Here is a 19,219-nt window from a genome sequence, read left to right as displayed (position 1 = left end):
CACAAAAAGATATAAATAAAGCAGAGGGAAGGAATGAGACAAGTGAATGTGTGCCATGGAATTTCTTTTCAATAGATTCATTTCCAAGCAATCCTAGAGGCAGCAGCAGAATGCATGTAGTAAAGGAGAACACATCTGTGAAAAACTTGCAGGTGTTTACGTGCAGGTTGCTGGCTGGCCTGATTTTTTTTTTTTTAATGTTTGCAAAGGAGTGAGTGTCTGATCTTCCAGAGAGAGACAGAGAAAAGGAATAATTACTAGTTTTCCCCACTCCGGTGCTGCTTGTTCATTCTGCAAAGTGTAATTTAGAGGGGCAGATTCATAATCTGGGAAGGGTTCCATATTCATTTATAAGAAAGTGAAGCATTCAATGCTGGTCACACTAAGTCTTTCTTTGGTCTGTCACTGTGCCATCAGCAGTGATTGCTTTGTCCCATCTGGATTCTCTGTGCTCTGGGCAGGAATATATAACTTCATTTATCATTTTATAATCCTAGAAATGTAATGTTATACAGCACTCACGCAGCAAATATAATAGTCTAGCACAGCCATGAAGAAAGATGAGCTCTGAGTACACATTGGAAGAAAGAGAGAAAAAGTTTTTCTAGCGGAGACCACAGACAACTACCCCTTTCTTACTCTAGTCAGAGGTTTCAACAATTTGAATATGGCTTTCGAACACCTCTATAGTTCAGAGATATTTTGATCAGGATTCTGATTCAGGGCTTTGTGCTTAGTCCTACCACCCTAAAATGTTTCCCCCGATCCTAGTAGATGTTTCCTCTATAGTGGAACTGCTCTTCTGTAAAGTCCTGGCCCTTTACAATTCCACTTCTCTTGGGGGGCGGGGAGGGGGAGAAGTGTCATTCTTATAGGAACTCAGTCTTATTCAGTGGAATGCACTCTCAAGATAGGAGGAATTTTAAAAGGCCAGGACCATGCCTTGTGTTTGACTGAATAGCAGTGTCTGACTATGAAGTACTAATAACAAAAGGCCCTCGCAATCCATATGGTAATTTACTCAAATATATATTTAAACGTACATCTGATTGCACAGTATCTAGTCTTTGGTCTCTCGTCTCTACCACTAGATTTCCTTTTCAATCTAAGCAGATGTTAGATGCACACATATAACTCCCTTTCCAATCAATGGGATTTTTGTGCGTGGAAAGACTTTGTGATGGTGTGTATATATTTTAAGGTTTTATTCTCACTTTCCTCCTAGCCCTGAGTCGCAATCAGATCCCCTATGCTGTTTTGCAAATGGGTGACCCTGCAACACTTTGTTTAGGCTAAATTCAACAAGGTCTCTCTGTCTCCAAAAATAAGTGTGTTCTAATTTGTTCTGTGGCCTGTTTTTCTTTATGGGAGCCTCTTAGATCCCACATAATGTCATTGGCATGTGTCGTGCAATGCAGGAAGCATGGGTTAGTAAGAGCATACTGACCTACAGGTAATTATTTTACAGCAGGCCTTCTTTTGAAAGGGAATAGTAGCTGTTGAAAAAACCCAGCTTTTGTTATCCACTGACATTAAATATGGTCGCCCTTCTCTATAAATGCCTTTTCCTCTCACCTCACCCATCAGCCATCCAGACTCTTTCACTATCGCTTTCTATTTTGGTAAAATTCTCCTGCAGCGGGTGGCAGTGTGTGTGGGCTGAAATGAAGCAGGCATGCGTAGTATCTCTTTCTCGAAACTATTTAGCTCTTGCTGTCTCTACTTTGACAGCACTTAGCGTTTGGTTTTGTTTTTTTAATAGTTCATTCATCTGCAGGAAAGGAAGAAGGAATGGGTGCCCATGATGTTGTACAGCATCCAGTGACATATTAATGTTGGGTTTGTTAACAGCAAATAATAGGCAACATCAAGAGAAAGAGAGAGGTAAAGAGAGGATAGGCAGATGTTTTTTCATAACATTTTTGCCTTTTCATTTAAGCCATGCCCAGTGTGTTACTTTATAGCCCACTGTGTGTTTCTGATTACGCAGACACTTGTGTCCAACAATTGTTTGCATTTTTTTGAAGTTGGTCTGTTTATCACGTTTGACACCATTATCCTAGGCAAATAGCAGGGACTGGGAGAAAGTTTTTTTGCTTTATGCCTTTTGGAGAAGGGAGCCAGGGATTGGAGAAGATTTAGGTCAGATTTTCAGTAGGTCTCACCACCCACAATTGGGGCCAGATATTCAGGAGCATTCTGTTCCCATTTCAGAACCAGAATACATGCCAGATTTTCAAAAAAGCATAGCATGTGCTGAGTGCTTTTGAAAATCAGGACACAAGTGTCACCGTAGCAACTACTGGTCACTATGGTCTTTGGAAAATCTGACCCTTATTTAGGTATCTCTGTGAGATTGTGCAACTTTGAAAACCTATCCCAAATTAAGGGTGCTGAGCATCCAGAAAATCTGATCTTTCTTGTCTTGTCTTAAAGCACCAGAAGAAGTTAATCAATGTCTGTCAAAAATATGTTAGCATTAGTTTCACAGTTTGCAAATGGACCCTGGGTCTCTTTGCACCAGGGTGGGTTCCAAGCCTGAATTAACTTACTGTTTCATTGCAAGTACATTCTATCAGAAAGCAGAGGCTGTATGTGCCTGATAAAGGGATGATAATGTCAACTGTATCTGAGGCCTTCGGCCATCACCAGACACAGGTCATCTTTTCAGATAAACCAGGAGTGCACCTACGTGTCCCTGTAACTTTACTCTTTGGTGTTAAGTTTCATCATCCTCCCCCACATTTTGAGGGAGTGAAGTAGCTGACATCCTTTCTCCTGGCCTCCTCAGCTGCAGGGACTGGATGTGTTTTGGCAGAGTGGCTAGCTGTTACTGCCATGTACCCCAGAAGACGGACATGCATTCACTCTTGCTGTCTTGCTCAGCAGCCCTTCTCCACCTCGAAGCACACAGTAAATGAGAGCAGGAGAGAGAAGAGCCAGAACTTACTGTGTTCAGTAGGGTAGCCAGTTTGCAACCTGTGTTGGTGGTATGGGGTGTAATTGCACAGAGGAGCAGCATTAAGCTACAGAGTGATGCTCTGCTAGCTCAGATTTGGGTAAAGAACTTGAAGGGTCTGCAGAGCAGCATGTGAGAGTTCTGCATAGGTGGTGGGGCTGTATAGCCATTTACTGCCTTGTTTGTTTGTTTTCCAGATTGAATTATGTTTTAAGTTGAGACGGCAAAGATTAATAGCTTCATGGGAATGGGAGTGGACGGGAGAACATGCACAATCAGAGGCAACACGTGGTTGGGGGGGGGGAGACAGGGACATATGACCCCCCTTCCCTTATTTCTGCCAGGCCTGCTGCAGGGTCACTGCTGGGCAGATCTCCCAGTACTTGTTTGGGTCTTGCATCGGGACCTGTGGGCGATTTAACCAGGGCCATGGGGTGGCTGATGCACAGGAGCCCCCTTCTGGGGTGTGTGGGGGGGAAGTGTCTTGGAAACCACAGCTGGAAGGAAACCACCCAGCCTCCAGGGGCTCGCGGCACGGCCATTGCTGCCACACTCCTGCGCTTGGATTTCCTGTTGACTCAGAGCCTGCCTTGCTCAGTCAGGTGGTGCTGCTGGGCCCCTGCCCTGCGCAGCAGCTGGTGGAACTGAGCCAGTCAAGTGACCGCAGAGGCAAGCTGCACCTTGCGGGGAGAGGCTGGAGCAACAGCTGGGCGCTGCAGGGATGAGTGCTGCTGCTTTCCAGGAGAGGAGACTGAGGGTAAGGGGGAGGTCTGCCTGGGTGTGTGACTTGACCTGATGGGGGGGGAGGGCAGGGCAGTGGAAGGGGGGCAGGGGAACCTTTAAATTGTGTCCTCCCACAATCAACAGTTATGCATCATCTCTGTTAGAAAATTACATCTTTTTCTAACTGTGGGCAACTTTCCAAGCAGATAAACATATTATTTTCTTATTGTATTGTAGATTTTTACAGAGGAACAGCAGTTCAACAGTGGAACATTAAGCACAAAGTTGGATAATTATCATCTTGTACATCCATGACCTCCTAGAACTATATGGTTGTAGTTGGCTGTGCACTGCGTGGCTACATGGAGCTTCACAGGCACAACATGGATAGAACTCACCTCCTCCGGTTGTAATACTTGTATAATTTCAGCATAGATGATAATCTATTAGCTATCAGCCGAACAGGGCCTGCGATGTACATTGAGTCCTGATAGGCAGTTCATGAAAATATAAAGAGAGAATTATACAGATAGATTCCCTTCTGGGTATGCATTGACCATAATGACTCTTGAAAGTTCATGAGCTAATATGGAAAGAAGTTAATTAAGTAAAGAGACCTCGTCAGTATTGGTTTGTGTATATATAACTGATGGGGAAAAGCCAGCTTTTTGGGTAACTAGAGTAGGAGTCCCGTCTAGGGCTAGGGTTTGGGGTTTGGTTTTTTTTCATAGCAAGGATTTGGACTTGACAATCCATGCTCTTCATGGTGGCATATTGGTTCTTTACCATTCTGCTGTGTTGACAATCCTAGCAGCCAGTATCAGTGTTACAGCAACTGATTTGACTTCAGTTGTCATCAACCCTCACTTCTCCCACGGTTTCAGAAGAGTAGTCAGCAATTGGGTCCCAAACCTATTCTTTTCCTTACTGTCCTGATGCTAAGGAACTATCACTTGCTTTCTTTTTGTGTCTCACTGTCTAGCCAAATATATTATGTCCATTGCCGTGATATGTAGATACCAAACACACAAATTCAAAGAAGTACCCAGGGGTATGAGATTGTGAACCTTGTATTCCACTTCCCTTCCCTCCCCTCTGCCCACTGTGATCAGGATTTATTATTAGGGATTTTTCTGTGGAATAGATCAAGCTACTTACCATTTTGCTTTGGCCCTCCAGAACAGATTTTTAAAGATGTTTAGGCATTGCTGCACTCAGCATTGCAACTTCTAACTGACATAGGAGCCTTAGTTTCATTTTCAAAAGAGATTTAGGCACTTAGGAACCAAAATCCCATTGACAATCAATGATATTTAGGCTCCTGAGAGCCTACATCCCTTTTGAAAATGAGACTTAGATTCCTAAATAAGTGATGGATTACACAGTGGAGTGCAGCAATTCTTAAATGCCTTTAAAAATCTGGGCCTCCCTCAATAACAGAAGCTACAAATAGATATGTCTTGCATTATGCTCTGAAAGAGGGAAGACATAAATGTATCCTGATCTGTGGTGGAAGGGAATTCCATTGCCAGGAGCCCAGAGCTGAAAATTCCCTGCTGTACACTCCCAAGAATGTCACCCTTTGCTCCATCAGTGTCCCTGTTGGATGTTAGTGTTAGCAGGGGACTGTGGCTAGAGAAGTGGTAGCTGAAGGAGTCAGGTAATAACCCGTTGACAACTTTGAAGATTAAAAATTGGGATGTTAAAGCAGATCCAGATAGGGAGCCAGTGCAGAGCTGACTTTCTGACTTTGTGGCATCACTGCAGGAAGTTGGGAATGATATCTCAGTAGATATCTGCATCAAGCTCCACATTGCAGCCACAGTATGATCCATCTAGGTCCAAGGCGTTGGAATAGCAGATGGATGTCTTCTGAAGCCTTTATCACAGAGGGAAAAGCTTACCTTACGGGTGTACATCTGAGCTGTCCATTTGGGCCTCTGAATACTTGAATGTTGGACCCCTGAAAACGTGAATGAAGGCCATAGGCATGATTTGGCTCATCTGTATATAGGCATCTGATTGCATTCTGGAGACTCTGCTTCCCGCAGAATTCTGCAGTCATGTTGGAGTCACAAGGGGTGAGCAGAATAATTAGCCGTGAGGTTTTGGAATCCAGATGTGTTAGACAACTGTCTCATTCCTTGGAGGGGTTTTCACTGGAAGAGGGCGCCTGACAGCAAGGATAGGATCCTGCTGGAAAGATATTCAGTGATAGCTTACAAGTTGCCTTTCCCTCCACCTCCCAGTACATACAGCTTCAGTTGTCACATGCCATTGTTGTTAAAGGGCGGAGGGGAGGGCTGCTCTGGACAAGAATCCATATGTAGGGCCAGGAAAGAAATCTAAACAGGAGGTGGGAAGAAACAATGTCATGTTATGCAAAAGTGACTGCTGCCTTTTTTTTTTTTAAGTAGGCTATTGCTGTCAGTGAGTTGCAATCTAAACAGCCTAAATGGTTCTAATAGTCAGAGGGTTAGGGATCTCTGCCAGAGCATAGAAAGCATAACAACTGCATTTAATAACAATCAAACTCCTCTTATAAATATTTGCATATGCTTCTTCAAAGCCTACTACATGGCCATTCATATAGTTCAGTTAAGAATAATAAAAAGGAGAGACGGGGGGGGGGGGGAAAAAGGGGACACCATGTTTTGTAACTGTCATAATGAAGAACGGGCATAGCACCAGAAAGTAGAGGAGCAGGACGGGAAAATAAAAAGCAAAGAAAACCCTCCAAAGTTTAATAAACACAAAAGGGAATAAAAATAAATCTTTGAAGCATTTATTACCAGCCCTTGATGGAAGGATTATATTGAAGTTCTCAGCCTTTCCAGTGTGGGTGGATGTGTGAAGTCAGTCCTTATGGTTTCTACCAATGAGAAAAGAAAAGTTGTTTACATTTCCTAACAACAGGAAACATATTGAATTAGTTCCACTCATTTGTGATGCTCTTTCAAAGAATATTTAAGGCTTCTGCTCTCTAACAATGAAACTGTGCTTGGAAACTAAATGGGACAGACTCATCCCTGGTGTAAATGCATTGAAATTCTTGGGCCAGAGTCAAAGGGTAGTTGAAGGGAGTCCAACTGTGCCTAATTTGACACAATTTGCATGCTAAGGAGGGGTCAGAAGAAGGTACAAATTACAGTATCTTAGTCACTTGGGACCAAATCCAACTTTTTTTAAAGTCAATGCGAGTCTTTCTACTGTCTTAAAGGTTGTTACTATACACAGACTTAATGATGATACAATAGGATGGATAGATTTCTGAAGCCCCAATTCTGCAGTTATTTGTAAAGATTTTGTAAATTAAGTAACCTGTCCTCAGTTATTTTCAAATCGTTGATATCCCCACACCTTTCGTGTAATGGAGATTGAATTAGATTTTATTTGGCAATGGAAAAATATTTAAATAAATAGATAAAAATTGATTTTGTTTGATCAGAAAAAATATATTGCGGAGGTGCGTCAAGGAAATTACTGGCAGATCCTTCAAGAATGCATTCATGGATTAATAATAGGCGGTATCTAAAACAAAAAAACAGAAAAAGGAGAAGGAACTATAATTTCTATAAACAACACTGAGCAACCTGAAGGATACCCTTGCTAGATGTTGTTCAGGAGAAATAGAGGAAGAAATATGTGGACATACAGTAGAACTTAATTTAATTCTGACACAGAGGGATGAATAAAGAAAAGGAGTACTTGTGGCACCTTAGAGACTAACAAATTTATTAGAGCATAAGCTTTCGTGAGCTACAGCTCACTTCATCAGATGCATTCCTGATGCATCTGATGAAGTGAGCTGTAGCTCACGAAAGCTTATGCTCTAATAAATTTGTTAGTCTCTAAGGTGCCACAAGTACTCCTTTTCTTTTTGCAAATACAGACTAACACGGCTGCTACTCTGAAACCTGAGAGGGATGAATGGAATCTTATGTACCTCAAATAAAAGCATATGAACAGGATGTGTGTGTTTGTGCATTTGTGTGCATTTGCCTGTGTGTATGGGAGGAGTAGCCTTTTCCTAACTTGGTTTATCCACAGGGAATAAAATTGTAGGCTGATACCTTAAATAATTGACAAGGAAGTACAATTTACAATTAATCCTAAAGAATCAATCATATATTTATGCATTATTAGGCAAAATTATATTCCTCCCATGATGTGAAATCTGTGGGTTCTATTGAATATTTTCTTTTCCTAGTAGGACAAGATTTGAACAAGGGACAGGTAGTAATCTTGGAGTTCCCTATAACAGAAAAAGAAATCAAGAAACCTATTTCTGCTCTAAATGGGCATATACCCCCCGGTTCAAACACCTTTCTGATAGGAAGAAAAGGAGTACTTGTGGCACCTTAGAGACTAACAAATTTATTTGAGCATGTTCAAATAAATTTGTTAGTCTCTAAGGTGCCACAAGTACTCCTTTTCTTTTTGCAGATACAGACTAACATGGCTGCTACTCTGAAACCTTTCTGATAGAATTTCTCAAAAGTATTGAGACTAAATTTTGTTTGATATATAAAGGGAAGCTTTTAGAAGAAAGCAATTCCCTAGAACTTTGAGAGAGACCCATGTAGGGTGACCAAATAGCAAATGTGAAGTATCAGGACGGGGGTGGGGGATAATAGGCGCCTATATAAGAAAAGCCCCAAATATCAGGACTGTCCCTATAAAATCAGGTCACCTTAGGCCCACAACCATTGTATTACTCAAGATAAGGACTTCCTGTTAGCGAGGCTTTATAGACCAAATTCTCCTTGAATTCTGATGTTAAGATTTATAGCAAAAATTTTAGCCAACAGGGTGGCAAGATTATTGCCCAACATAGTAATCAGTTGCGGTTTGTTTTAGGATGTGGTGTATTTGCTAATTTGAGAAGATTTTTTAATTGATGGGATCAGTAAGAAAGACTGGTAAGTCAATGCACTAGGTGTGAGGAAGGCATTTGACCATGCTGAGTGGAACTTTATTTTGGGAATCCTCTTTTATGTGGGCTTTGGTACGTATTCTGAGAATTGGTTATCTACTATGTATAGAGAAGCCAAACTATAGTCTAGATCAGTTCTTTGTCATTGAAGTTTTCCTCTTATTAAGAATTACTTTTCAAGATTATCCATTTTCCAGGTTTTAATGAGATTTTGAGCCATATGTCTAGAGGAGCTGCACTTGTAAAGGGCATAAGGACAGTAGAAATATATGATTTCACTCTTTGCTGATGGTGCCCTTCTCTTTGCTGCATTGGTACTTGCCTTGTATTTGTTCTTTACCATATTCAAATCCAGAATGCATAAAATAGATGCAATGAACAGTGACAGGTGTACTAAACATAAAAGTGAGGCTGGTGCCTTTTTTGAAAATTATCTAGAACTGCGGGGTTGTTCAAAAGTTCAGATAGCTGTGGAAAAATACCTTAAAGACATTGTAAACATGCAACATGTTCTTTGTCTGTGGGTTTCCATTATTAATGATCTGTCCCAATCATCCACTACTACTAGTGGCTTAGAAATAGAATCATAGAATCATAGAATATCAGGGTTGGAAGGGACCCCAGAAGGTCATCTAGTCCAACCCCCTGCTCAAAGCAGGACCAAGTCCCAGTTAAATCATCCCAGCCAGGGCTTTGTCAAGCCTGACCTTAAAAACCTCTAAGGAAGGAGATTCTACCACCTCCCTAGGTAACGCATTCCAGTGTTTCACCACCCTCTTAGTGAAAAAGTTTTTCCTAATATCCAATCTAAACCTCCCCCATTGCAACTTGAGACCATTACTCCTCGTTCTGTCATCTGCTACCATTGAGAACAGTCTAGAGCCATCCTCTTTGAAACCCCCTTTCAGGTAGTTGAAAGCAGCTATCAAATCCCCCCTCATTCTTCTCTTCTGCAGACTAAACAATCCCAGCTCCCTCAGCCTCTCCTCATAAGTCATGTGCTCTAGACCCCTAATCATTTTCGTTGCCCTTCGTTGTACTCTTTCCAATTTATCCACATCCTTCCTGTAGTGTGGGGCCCAAAACTGGACACAGTACTCCAGATGAGGCCTCACCAGTGTCGAATAGAGGGGAACGATCACGTCCCTCGATCTGCTCGCTATGCCCCTACTTATACATCCCAAAATGCCATTGGCCTTCTTGGCAACAAGGGCACACTGCTGACTCATATCCAGCTTCTCGTCCACTGTCACCCCTAGGTCCTTTTCCGCAGAACTGCTGCCGAGCCATTCGGTCCCTAGTCTGTAGCGGTGCATTGGATTCTTCCATCCTAAGTGCAGGACCCTGCACTTATCCTTATTGAACCTCATTAGATTTCTTTGGCCCAATCCTCCAATTTGTCTAGGTCCTTCTGTATCCTATCCCTCCCCTCCAGCGTATCTACCACTCCTCCCAGTTTAGTATCATCCGCAAATTTGCTGAGAGTGCAATCCACACCATCCTCCAGATCATTTATGAAGATATTGAACAAAACGGGCCCCAGGACCGACCCCTGGGGCACTCCACTTGACACCGGCTGCCAACTAGACATGGAGCCATTGATCACTACCCGTTGAGCCCGACAATCTAGCCAGCTTTCTACCCACCTTATAGTGCATTCATCCAGCCCATACTTCCTTAACTTGCTGACAAGAATGCTGTGGGAGACCGTGTCAAAAGCTTTGCTAAAGTCAAGAAACAATACATCCACTGCTTTCCCTTCATCCACAGAACCAGTAATCTCATCATAAAAGGCGATTAGATTAGTCAGGCATGACCTTCCCTTGGTGAATCCATGCTGACTGTTCCTGATCACTTTCCTCTCCTCTAAGTGCTTCAGGATTGATTCTTTGAGGACCTGCTCCATGATTTTTCCAGGGACTGAGGTGAGGCTGACCGGCCTGTAGTTCCCAGGATCCTCCTTCTTCCCTTTTTTAAAGATGGGCACTACATTAGCCTTTTTCCAGTCATCCGGGACTTCCCCCGTTCGCCACGAGTTTTCAAAGATAATGGCCAAGGGCTCTGCAATCACAGCCGCCAATTCCTTCAGCACTCTCGGATGCAATTCGTCCGGCCCCATGGACTTGTGCACGTCCAGCTTTTCTAAATAGTCCCTAACCACCTCTATCTCTACAGAGGGCTGGCCATCTCTTCCCCATTTTGTGTTGCCCAGCACAGCAGTCTGGGAGCTGACCTTGTTAGTGAAAACAGAAGCAAAAAAAGCATTGAGTACATTAGCTTTTTCCACATCCTCTGTCACTAGCTTGCCTCCCTCATTCAGTAAGGGGCCCACACTTTCCTTGGCTTTCTTCTTGTTGCCAACATACCTGAAGAAACCCTTCTTGTTACTCTTGACATCTCTTGCTAGCTGCAGCTCCAGGTGCGATTTGGCCCTCCTGATATCTTTCCTACATGCCCGAGCAATATTTTTATACTCTTCCCTGGTCATATGTCCAACCTTCCACTTCTTGTAAGCTTCTTTTTTATGTTTAAGATCCGCTAGGATTTCACCATTAAGCCAAGCTGGTCGCCTGCCATATTTACTATTCTTTCGACTCATCGGGATGGTTTGTCCCTGTAACCTCAACAGGGATTCCTTGAAATACAGCCAGCACTCCTGGACTCCCTTCCCTTTCATGTTAGTCCCCCAGGGGATCCTGGCCATCTGTTCCCTGAGGGAGTCAAAGTCTGCTTTCCTGAAGTCCAGGGTCCGTATCCTGCTGCTTACCTTTCTTCCCTGCGTCAGGATCCTGAACTCAACCAACTCATGGTCACTGCCTCCCAGATTCCCATCCACTTTTGCTTCCCCCACTAATTCTACCCGGTTTGTGAGCAGCTCAAATAGACTCAAACTTATTGGAGTTGCCTTTGCTATAGCTGGGAATTGTATAATGCATCACAGAAGAAAGAACTCCATTCCATCAGTATGAGAATGGATTAATGCCCAAGAGTCAGTATACCACAGAGAAGGGTTTGAGCAAGAGTCTTCTCCAGGACGTTTGAGAAAGCTCGAGAGTCACACTTGGGTTTTTAACTGTCCAGAGACCCAATCCTATAATGTGCCAGGTGCCAACTGCTTCCACTGCATGACAAGTATTGAGCTGTGTGAAGGGTGGGGAGAATGTTGTGTTTTAAAGATGGTAGCCCACATTTTCTGCTGGCATAACCTTGATGAAGCCCATGGAGTTGCATGGACAGAGGATTTGGCCCACTTTGTCAACTTGTAATGCTTTCCCCACCTCCACCATTATGTGTTTTTCATCTTTATTTCTCTTCTATACTGTTTTCAATTTAAAAAAATGTAAAAGAAAAGTCAGACTTCTCCTTCGCTTTAGTGGGAGTTGTATGAGGCCCCTAGATTCACTTGGACTCATCTCTGAATTTGGCTCACTGTACCCACTCTGCAATTGGAGGACCTCTTGCCAAACAGCAGGATGTGGAGAATGTCACACTTGCAGTGCATTTTCAGCAACACTACTACTCCTGTGCCAAAAAATTAAAAATTCTGCACCAAAAAATAAATATTCTGCACATAATATTTTAAAATTATGCAAATGTTCTTTGTCAAATAAATGTGGAGGCTCCAGCATGGCTTTGGGAAGCACAGGCCACTGGCTGCACAGAGGTGGGAGATCACTGTGCAGCTCCCCACTGGGACATGGACTTAGCAGTGAGGCTGCACCCAACCTTGACACAGCACAAGGACCGGGCCTGCCCCAGAAACACCCCAGGGCCCTGCCCCTCCATGCCAGGTGTGGGCAGGCAGGCTCAGCAAGCTAAAATCCAAGTGTGGAAGGGCTTAGTGTGGGGGATCCTGGTGTGGGTTGAGAGGGTTCTGTGTGAGGCAATCTGGGTGCAGGCAGCTCCGTGGGGGATCCGAGTGTGTGTGGGGGGGTCTGGGGCTTGGGGGAGGAAGTTCTAGGTGCAGCAGTAATGGAACTCTGCAGGGGGTCCAGGTGAAGATGGTTGGGGACCAGCGGGGGGAGGGCCTGGGTGTAGGGGGGACTGAACTCAACAGGGGTGTCTGGGTATGTGGGGCTTAATGGGGGGGGTCCAGATGCTGGGGGAGTGGGGCTCATGGGTGGGGGTGAGGTTCAGTGGAAGGGTCTGAGTATGAGGGGGTCTGGATGCCTGGGTTGGGTGGATGGGGGAGCAGCTCCCTGTACAGGGATCCCTCCCCCTGTAGCTGAGGAGCAATGGGTGCAGGAAGTGGGGTGGGGGGGGCAGTTTGCAGAACTTCCTGCAGTTGGGGGAGAAATCTGGGGCTGGGTCTGACTCAGCCCAGATGCAGTGCAGGGGAAGAGGAAGTTCCGTCCCCTTCCAGCCCAGCCGGGCCTAGCAGCTGAGCCTGGTGCAGGATAGGAGCCACCAGCCGGTCCTGCCCCTTGCCCCACAGTGATTTACCTTTCTGGTGGCTGCTGTGAGCACCCAAAACATACTGCTAGGAAGGTTGCAACACTGCTTTTGTGGCTTCCCTTTGCTTCCCTGTCAGAAAGTCATTTTTCTGCGGGAAAGCAAAGAAATCTGTGGGGGACATAAATTCTGAGCATGTGCAGTGGTGCAGAATTCCCCTAGGAGTAGCACTATACATGGTTTGCTGTTTGTGCTCGTGGATAAAATTAGGTAGAACAGCTTATGACGATCACTGAACGCATGTTACATGGAATTGGGTGTAAGTGCTTGCCATGTTAACATCAGATAAGATTTAGAAGAGGAAGCCTTTTGAAATTTAAGCTGATGATTTTTGTAATGCTGTCTTTTAAGATTTTGGTTCAGCTTTTCCAAATGTTAAAATAGTGCCTGTGCTTTTGCCTGATCCTCTTCATGTATAATAAAATTAACTCCTGCTGTGCACTGATCACTTATTGTTGATAGTTGGTCACTGGATATGTAGTTCTCTTTTTTGTACATGCTTATCTATTCCCTTTCCCTTCTAATTATTTTTGCAGTTTAATACAATCAAAATATTTAAAACAGAAAACACATTGTACAGGGCTGGATATTTTTACTGTAGGCTTTGAAAAAAATGAAATCTATATGGGGCAAAGTCCTTGCCATTAAATTCTATTTTCTTGGAAAATACAATTAAGCCTATGCAAGTCTGAAGTCATTCTCCAGATATCAACTATCATGAACTTGCTCCAATTTATAAGCATCCAGGATTTTCCACTGTTACTTTCAAAGAACAGGGTTAAATGCATGCCCTGAAATCGAGTTTGAAATGGTTTGTTAATCTCTATTAATCTGCTATTCCTCTAGTTAAACACGTGTTTATTTTTCTGTTTAAATTGTTAATGATATTAAATTGGCCGTTGGAAACTGAATCATGCTGCGCACATTTCCCTTACTGTTTCTTGAAGCTATCTTATGTTGTGGTCTTTGAAAGAACAATGTATTTTATCATTTTAAAAGATTACACTAACTTCTTGCAGATGCCATCCCACCAAACTATTACAGCCTTTACTACAGAATCGTAAGATTTGACGTCTCAGCGATGGAGAAAAATGCTTCCAACTTGGTGAAGGCAGAGTTTAGAGTTTTTCGTTTGCAGAATTCAAAGGCACGTGTATCTGAACAACGAATAGAACTGTATCAGGTAAAGCTCTGACTATTACTGTGGATGATTGTACTAAGTCCTTATGATAACATTCCATGAGCCTGATACTTTGCTGTCTTACTTTGGTTCACTCTCAAATGACTCCATTGATTTCAGTGGAGTGATTCCCAGTTTACACTTATGTAAGCGAGGAGAGAATCAGGCTTCATGTGCTCAAAATCTTAAATTGAAAAACTAATTTCAAGTGTCTTCACAGTTCAGGCTAGTAAATTAATAAATAATAATAATACTTTGCACTTCTACATCTCCTTTCATTGCAAAATCTCAAATACTAATTCACTAATTAGGTCTTACAGCATCTTTCTGAAGTAAACAAAATTTATTATCCCCAATTAAACAGATAGAACAAAATGAGACAGAAAGAGGTAAGACCCAATTTTCAAAAGCACCCCCAAATTTGGATAGCTAGCAACTTCAGTTGAATACAGTGGAAGCTGTAATGTGCTCAGCACCTTTGAAAATTAGACCTCAGATGTCTAAAGTTGAGCATGCAACATTGGAGGGTGCTTATGAAACTTGACCCTACATGACCTGCCCCAAATAACACACTGAGTCAGTGGCAAGAGCAAGGAACAGAATCCAGGATCCTAATTCTCCATCTCTTGATCTAATCACTAGTTTACATATGATAAATGGGACTGTTGTTATCAGGCCTAATCTCCAGCTGAACTGGATCAGAGCTTTTTACTCTTCCTTACCAAAAGTAGTTATAGCATTTCAAAGCAAGATTACAATTTGAGGCTTTATTCGTGGTACTCGGGTAGTTTCTATAGGATAGCCACATAGATCAAAGGGAAAGGAGGAAGCAGAAAGAGAGAGACAAAGAGTTACATGCTCTCACCTCTCTTCCATAGGTCCTAGTGAAACTTGTTTATATTTTAATAAAATGTTTTTTTGTTGGTTACTCTGAAAGTTCACCAGGCACTTCAGCTAATATCATATGGTGACTTATGATCTCAGCTCCCAGGAGTTCTCACCAAAGGAGTATGTTGGTTATCTTATGGGTATTACAGGAACCACATGATACTAATGTAGCAGTGCTTCTCTGCTAGGCATTCTGCCTTGGACCACACCTGTTAAACCCCAGTAAAGTCCACAGGAGAGACTCTGGGCAGTAACATTGACTTCAGTGAGACTGCTTGTGGAGTAAAGTACAGCTCAGTGGCGTAAGGGTATTACCCACCCTTATGCCACTGAGCTGTACATTTGCTTTAAGGGTTTGTGCTGCTTTCTTGAAATTGGAGCTCTGCTGCCATCATCCCTGAGAGGCTGCCATGAGAAGTATGCACTGCAGTCATCATTTAGGTCAGGGATATGTGGAATTCTGTTGTAGGTGCCCAGCTCACAAAACCAAGGGTCTCAGAATCCTCTTAGAAATCAGCAGCAGGAGTGCCGGAGTTCAGAACTGCAGCTGGTTGTAGAGTGGAGCCTGGCTTTATTTGATACCTGTGATGGAGTGGGAGATAAGTTCAAATATATGATATGATTCTGAAGTTTCTGTAACATTCATTAAAAGAAAAAATTAAAGTGAGTCTTTGATGAAGGTGACCAAAACCCTCTATTTATAAACAAGATAGGTAGATCATTGCAAGCTCGCTATGCTACCACACCAATATGCATCTCCCTACCTGAGGGTAATTCAGTCTGTGTACTGACCTGGTCTCCCTACTGAGACTTCCTCTAAGGGCCCAGCTCCTCAATGGTATTTAGGCACCTGGCTCCCATCAACAGGAGTTACTGTCACAGTGCTTCTGTGGTAGCTAATCAGCATCCTGAAAGGTGTGTATTTGAGGCAGCCTGAGTTAAAAACCCATTGAATTTCTTCATTTGGGCAGTGAGGGACAGGAGGGTTAAAAAAGTGCCTTTTCTTAACTGAGTACCTGACTGGTAATGAGGGCCAGCTGGAGGTCATTATTGGGGGTATAGGCTTGAGCAGCTTGTGCCCTAGGTAAAGTATAGACACCTGGGAAAATGCACATACTTTGGCCTTATATATACAGTTATTGGTGAGGGCTGCCTGCTTTTTTTGTGTTGGGCAGGGGGTAATGAGGGAAAGTTTTATATCAGTAATAAATTTAGATGGGAGTGAAATCAAATCAGACTTCCCCAAAGAAATAGAAGGCTAAAGCCAGCTAGCTGTGTGTGTTGTTGTATGAGAAGAATAGGCCATGCTTATTATTTTGCTCTTACTTACTGATTAAAGACACCAAGCCTGGGACTATAATACAGTTTTAGGTCCCCAGTGTGATAAACTGAAATTGCAACATTTCCTCTGCAGCACACCTATTGGAGTGAGGCGTTTGTGTGGCCACCTGTCCACTGAGTACTGAAGTGAGACACTCTGATTCACTTCTTAAAGGCTCCTGAAACTCTGGGACATTCTTATGGCCAGTTCCCTCCTCTTGTGGTTTTTATTTTCCTTTTCACTGAGGCTTAGTTACCAATCTTATATACCAATCCTTATATACAGCTCTCAATAAAAGGGTTGACCCCAATCATTCAGCTAGCTCTGTAATGGCGAATCTGTGCTATAAGGTACCTTCGCTAGTGGTTCTGCCTACATGAGGACCACCATCTCTAAGTACTGCTAAATTCTCTTTCTGACCACCCCAAGACCTGCAGGCCCAATAGGAGGCAGCAAAAGAAGGGGAACTTGGTGGGGTCTTCAGAAGACCAGTTCTTTGAAGTGCCTCAGTTGGCTCAAAGATGAATTGTTGTCCAACATGGAGAGTTGGAGCTGGAGAGGAAGGGAAAATCAAGGGGTGGGGGGAAAAGGGGATTAAAAAAAAAGGACAGATGTCTTGTGAATGGAGGAGAGCTTGAATAGAACCTGCATATGGGAGGTAAAGCAGGGAGTGCTGAGGCAGGTTCTTAAGTCTTCTGGTTTGATAGAGGCAGGAAGGAGAGAGCAATAATAAAAGAAAGTTACCGTCTGCAGAGACATTCACAGCCAGCCCCGTCACTGCTTCTAGTACACAGTCCCATGCACGGACAGCGAGTCTCACACAAGAGCAGCAGGGCTGCTAGTAGAGTCAGCCTGCACCTCCCATATTCCCCTTTCATGCATAAATACAATCCTCACTTCCTGCTTTGCTGTGGGATATGTGGAGGGACAGTGTGCTAGGCCTGCCAGCACTAGTGAGCCTGGAAGGGACAATGTGGCGTTGCATACCACATGGGGGATATATAATTTGATTGTTAGCTTCCCACTCCCACTGAGTTCAGGGGTGGGTATTTGCATTGAGTGTCAGAGTTGCATTGCATTAATGAGATCCTATTCATTAGTTTTAAAAAGTACATCCATGCCCACCAGTTTCAAGGAATGAGTATGCATGGGAGTCCCCTACCTACCTCTTTGGAGCTGAATTCAGGGGGGTTGGGAGATTCTGGAGCCACTTCAAGGGGAAGGAGAAGTTCCCCAATATGGTATGTGCAAGGATGAAATGCGGGGTGGAGGGCTCCATGAAAAGAAAGAGACCTGGTTAACTTTGCCCTGTAGCAGATTTCACCTCATAGTCAGAGAGGCTATGATTTGAGCATGCGCACCAGGGCTGGGACCAGTTGGTGTTCTTTCTAACCTGGTTAGACAGAAGTGAATGGAGCATGCATGGAAGGACTGGGTCCTAATATTTGGAATTAGTGTCATAGTCTTATCTTGAGAACAGTTGCAGTCAAATATATAAAGGCGGGAAAGATTAAAACTAGGAAAGTAGCATGTGACAGCTATCACAAAGATAAACTTTCCTTGCATTCTCCCGCTAGTTCTCCAGGTACCTGGTCCCTCACCTTACAGAACCACCCCTTCAAGCTGAAAAAGATAGAAGGCAGCATCTTTGCTTCCCTAAGATCTTCAATTGACACTACTCACCCATTCCTTTGAGGCCTCATCAGAAAATGAGTGCACTGCTTTTTGCTAAGGCCCAATAAAGGTACTAACTTCAGGACTCTATTAAGGCAATCAAGCCCCTTGATGCCCAAAACACAAATCACCCAGGTCTCCAGCCCTCTATTTGATATGATAGTGCCAGTGTCTTCTTTCCCAGAGAGGTGGGGTAGTGGCATGGAGCCCCATTCTTATTCCAGCAGCAGTAACAAGAGCCTTTCTCCCCTTAAGGGGACCCTTCTGCCACCCCCTTGCCCACCCCCAGAGAGGCAGGGTTGGCAGCAAGGAGGCCTCCTTATATTTACCCCAGTAGCCAGAGTGTGCTGTTTGAGAGGTTGGCCCAGGCCTTCTACACTCCTCTCCTCCTGTCACATAATAGATCTCAGAGTTAACACCCATTGAGATGCACAGGGAATTTACGCTTCTCAAAGCTATTGTTTCTGTCTCCCTGTGGACTCGGGTAGACATGACTGGATTGGTTACATCAGGGGCATATATTCAAGATTTTCTTTACAGCCACGATGGCTAAAAACTTTAAATGAAAGCTTATTTTTGAGATAATGACATGACTCCACAAGCTGGTCCCAGACATGCACTTATAGTAACTCTGATTGACTTTGTTTCCCCATCTGTCAAAGGGGAATAATAACACTTACTTTCCACATAGTGGCATTCTGAGGATCAGTGAAAAGCCCTGTGCAGATATGACGTGCTATACAGGTGCTAACTATTTCATCCTTATCATCAAAGGAAGGCTCTCAGGAACAGGAACCAGATTTCTTCTGTATTACACAGATGCTACTATCTTTCCAAGCCTGTAGCTGGTGGATGGACTCACAGAGATTTAAACTTGTCAAAAGAGCTATAATTTCTGTCCCTTTTCCTCCCTGAACCCTCCCTTCAATCAGTTCACAGTGGCTGCTGAACATCAGCACTCTGGAGAGTGGGAAGCTGGAAAGAAATAAAACAGCACAGCCACAAACACCAGAGAATGATCTTTCCTGCTCCCCCCCAGCCATCAACTCAAGAGCATTCACGTGATGCACTTTCAGATGTACACAA

General features: G+C 43.5%; 1 protein-coding gene across 1 annotated transcript in view; it reads left to right on the top strand.

The window, feature by feature from the left end:
• The window catches only part of TGFB2 (transforming growth factor beta 2), a 74,547-nt gene that overhangs the window by 36,039 nt on the left and 19,289 nt on the right, over nucleotides 1-19,219 (top strand). The window contains exon 2 of the mRNA XM_038397866.2: nucleotides 14,090-14,253. Coding sequence (XP_038253794.1) covers nucleotides 14,090-14,253 — 164 coding nt within the window. The remainder of the gene's footprint in view (nucleotides 1-14,089; nucleotides 14,254-19,219) is intronic.

The sequence above is a fragment of the Dermochelys coriacea genome, chromosome 3 (genome assembly GCF_009764565.3).
Source record: "Dermochelys coriacea isolate rDerCor1 chromosome 3, rDerCor1.pri.v4, whole genome shotgun sequence".
In the NCBI taxonomy this organism is placed as follows: domain Eukaryota; kingdom Metazoa; phylum Chordata; order Testudines; family Dermochelyidae; genus Dermochelys; species Dermochelys coriacea.
The sequence above is the reverse complement of the archived record's forward strand: the minus strand, read 5'-3'. Positions and strand labels throughout refer to the sequence as shown.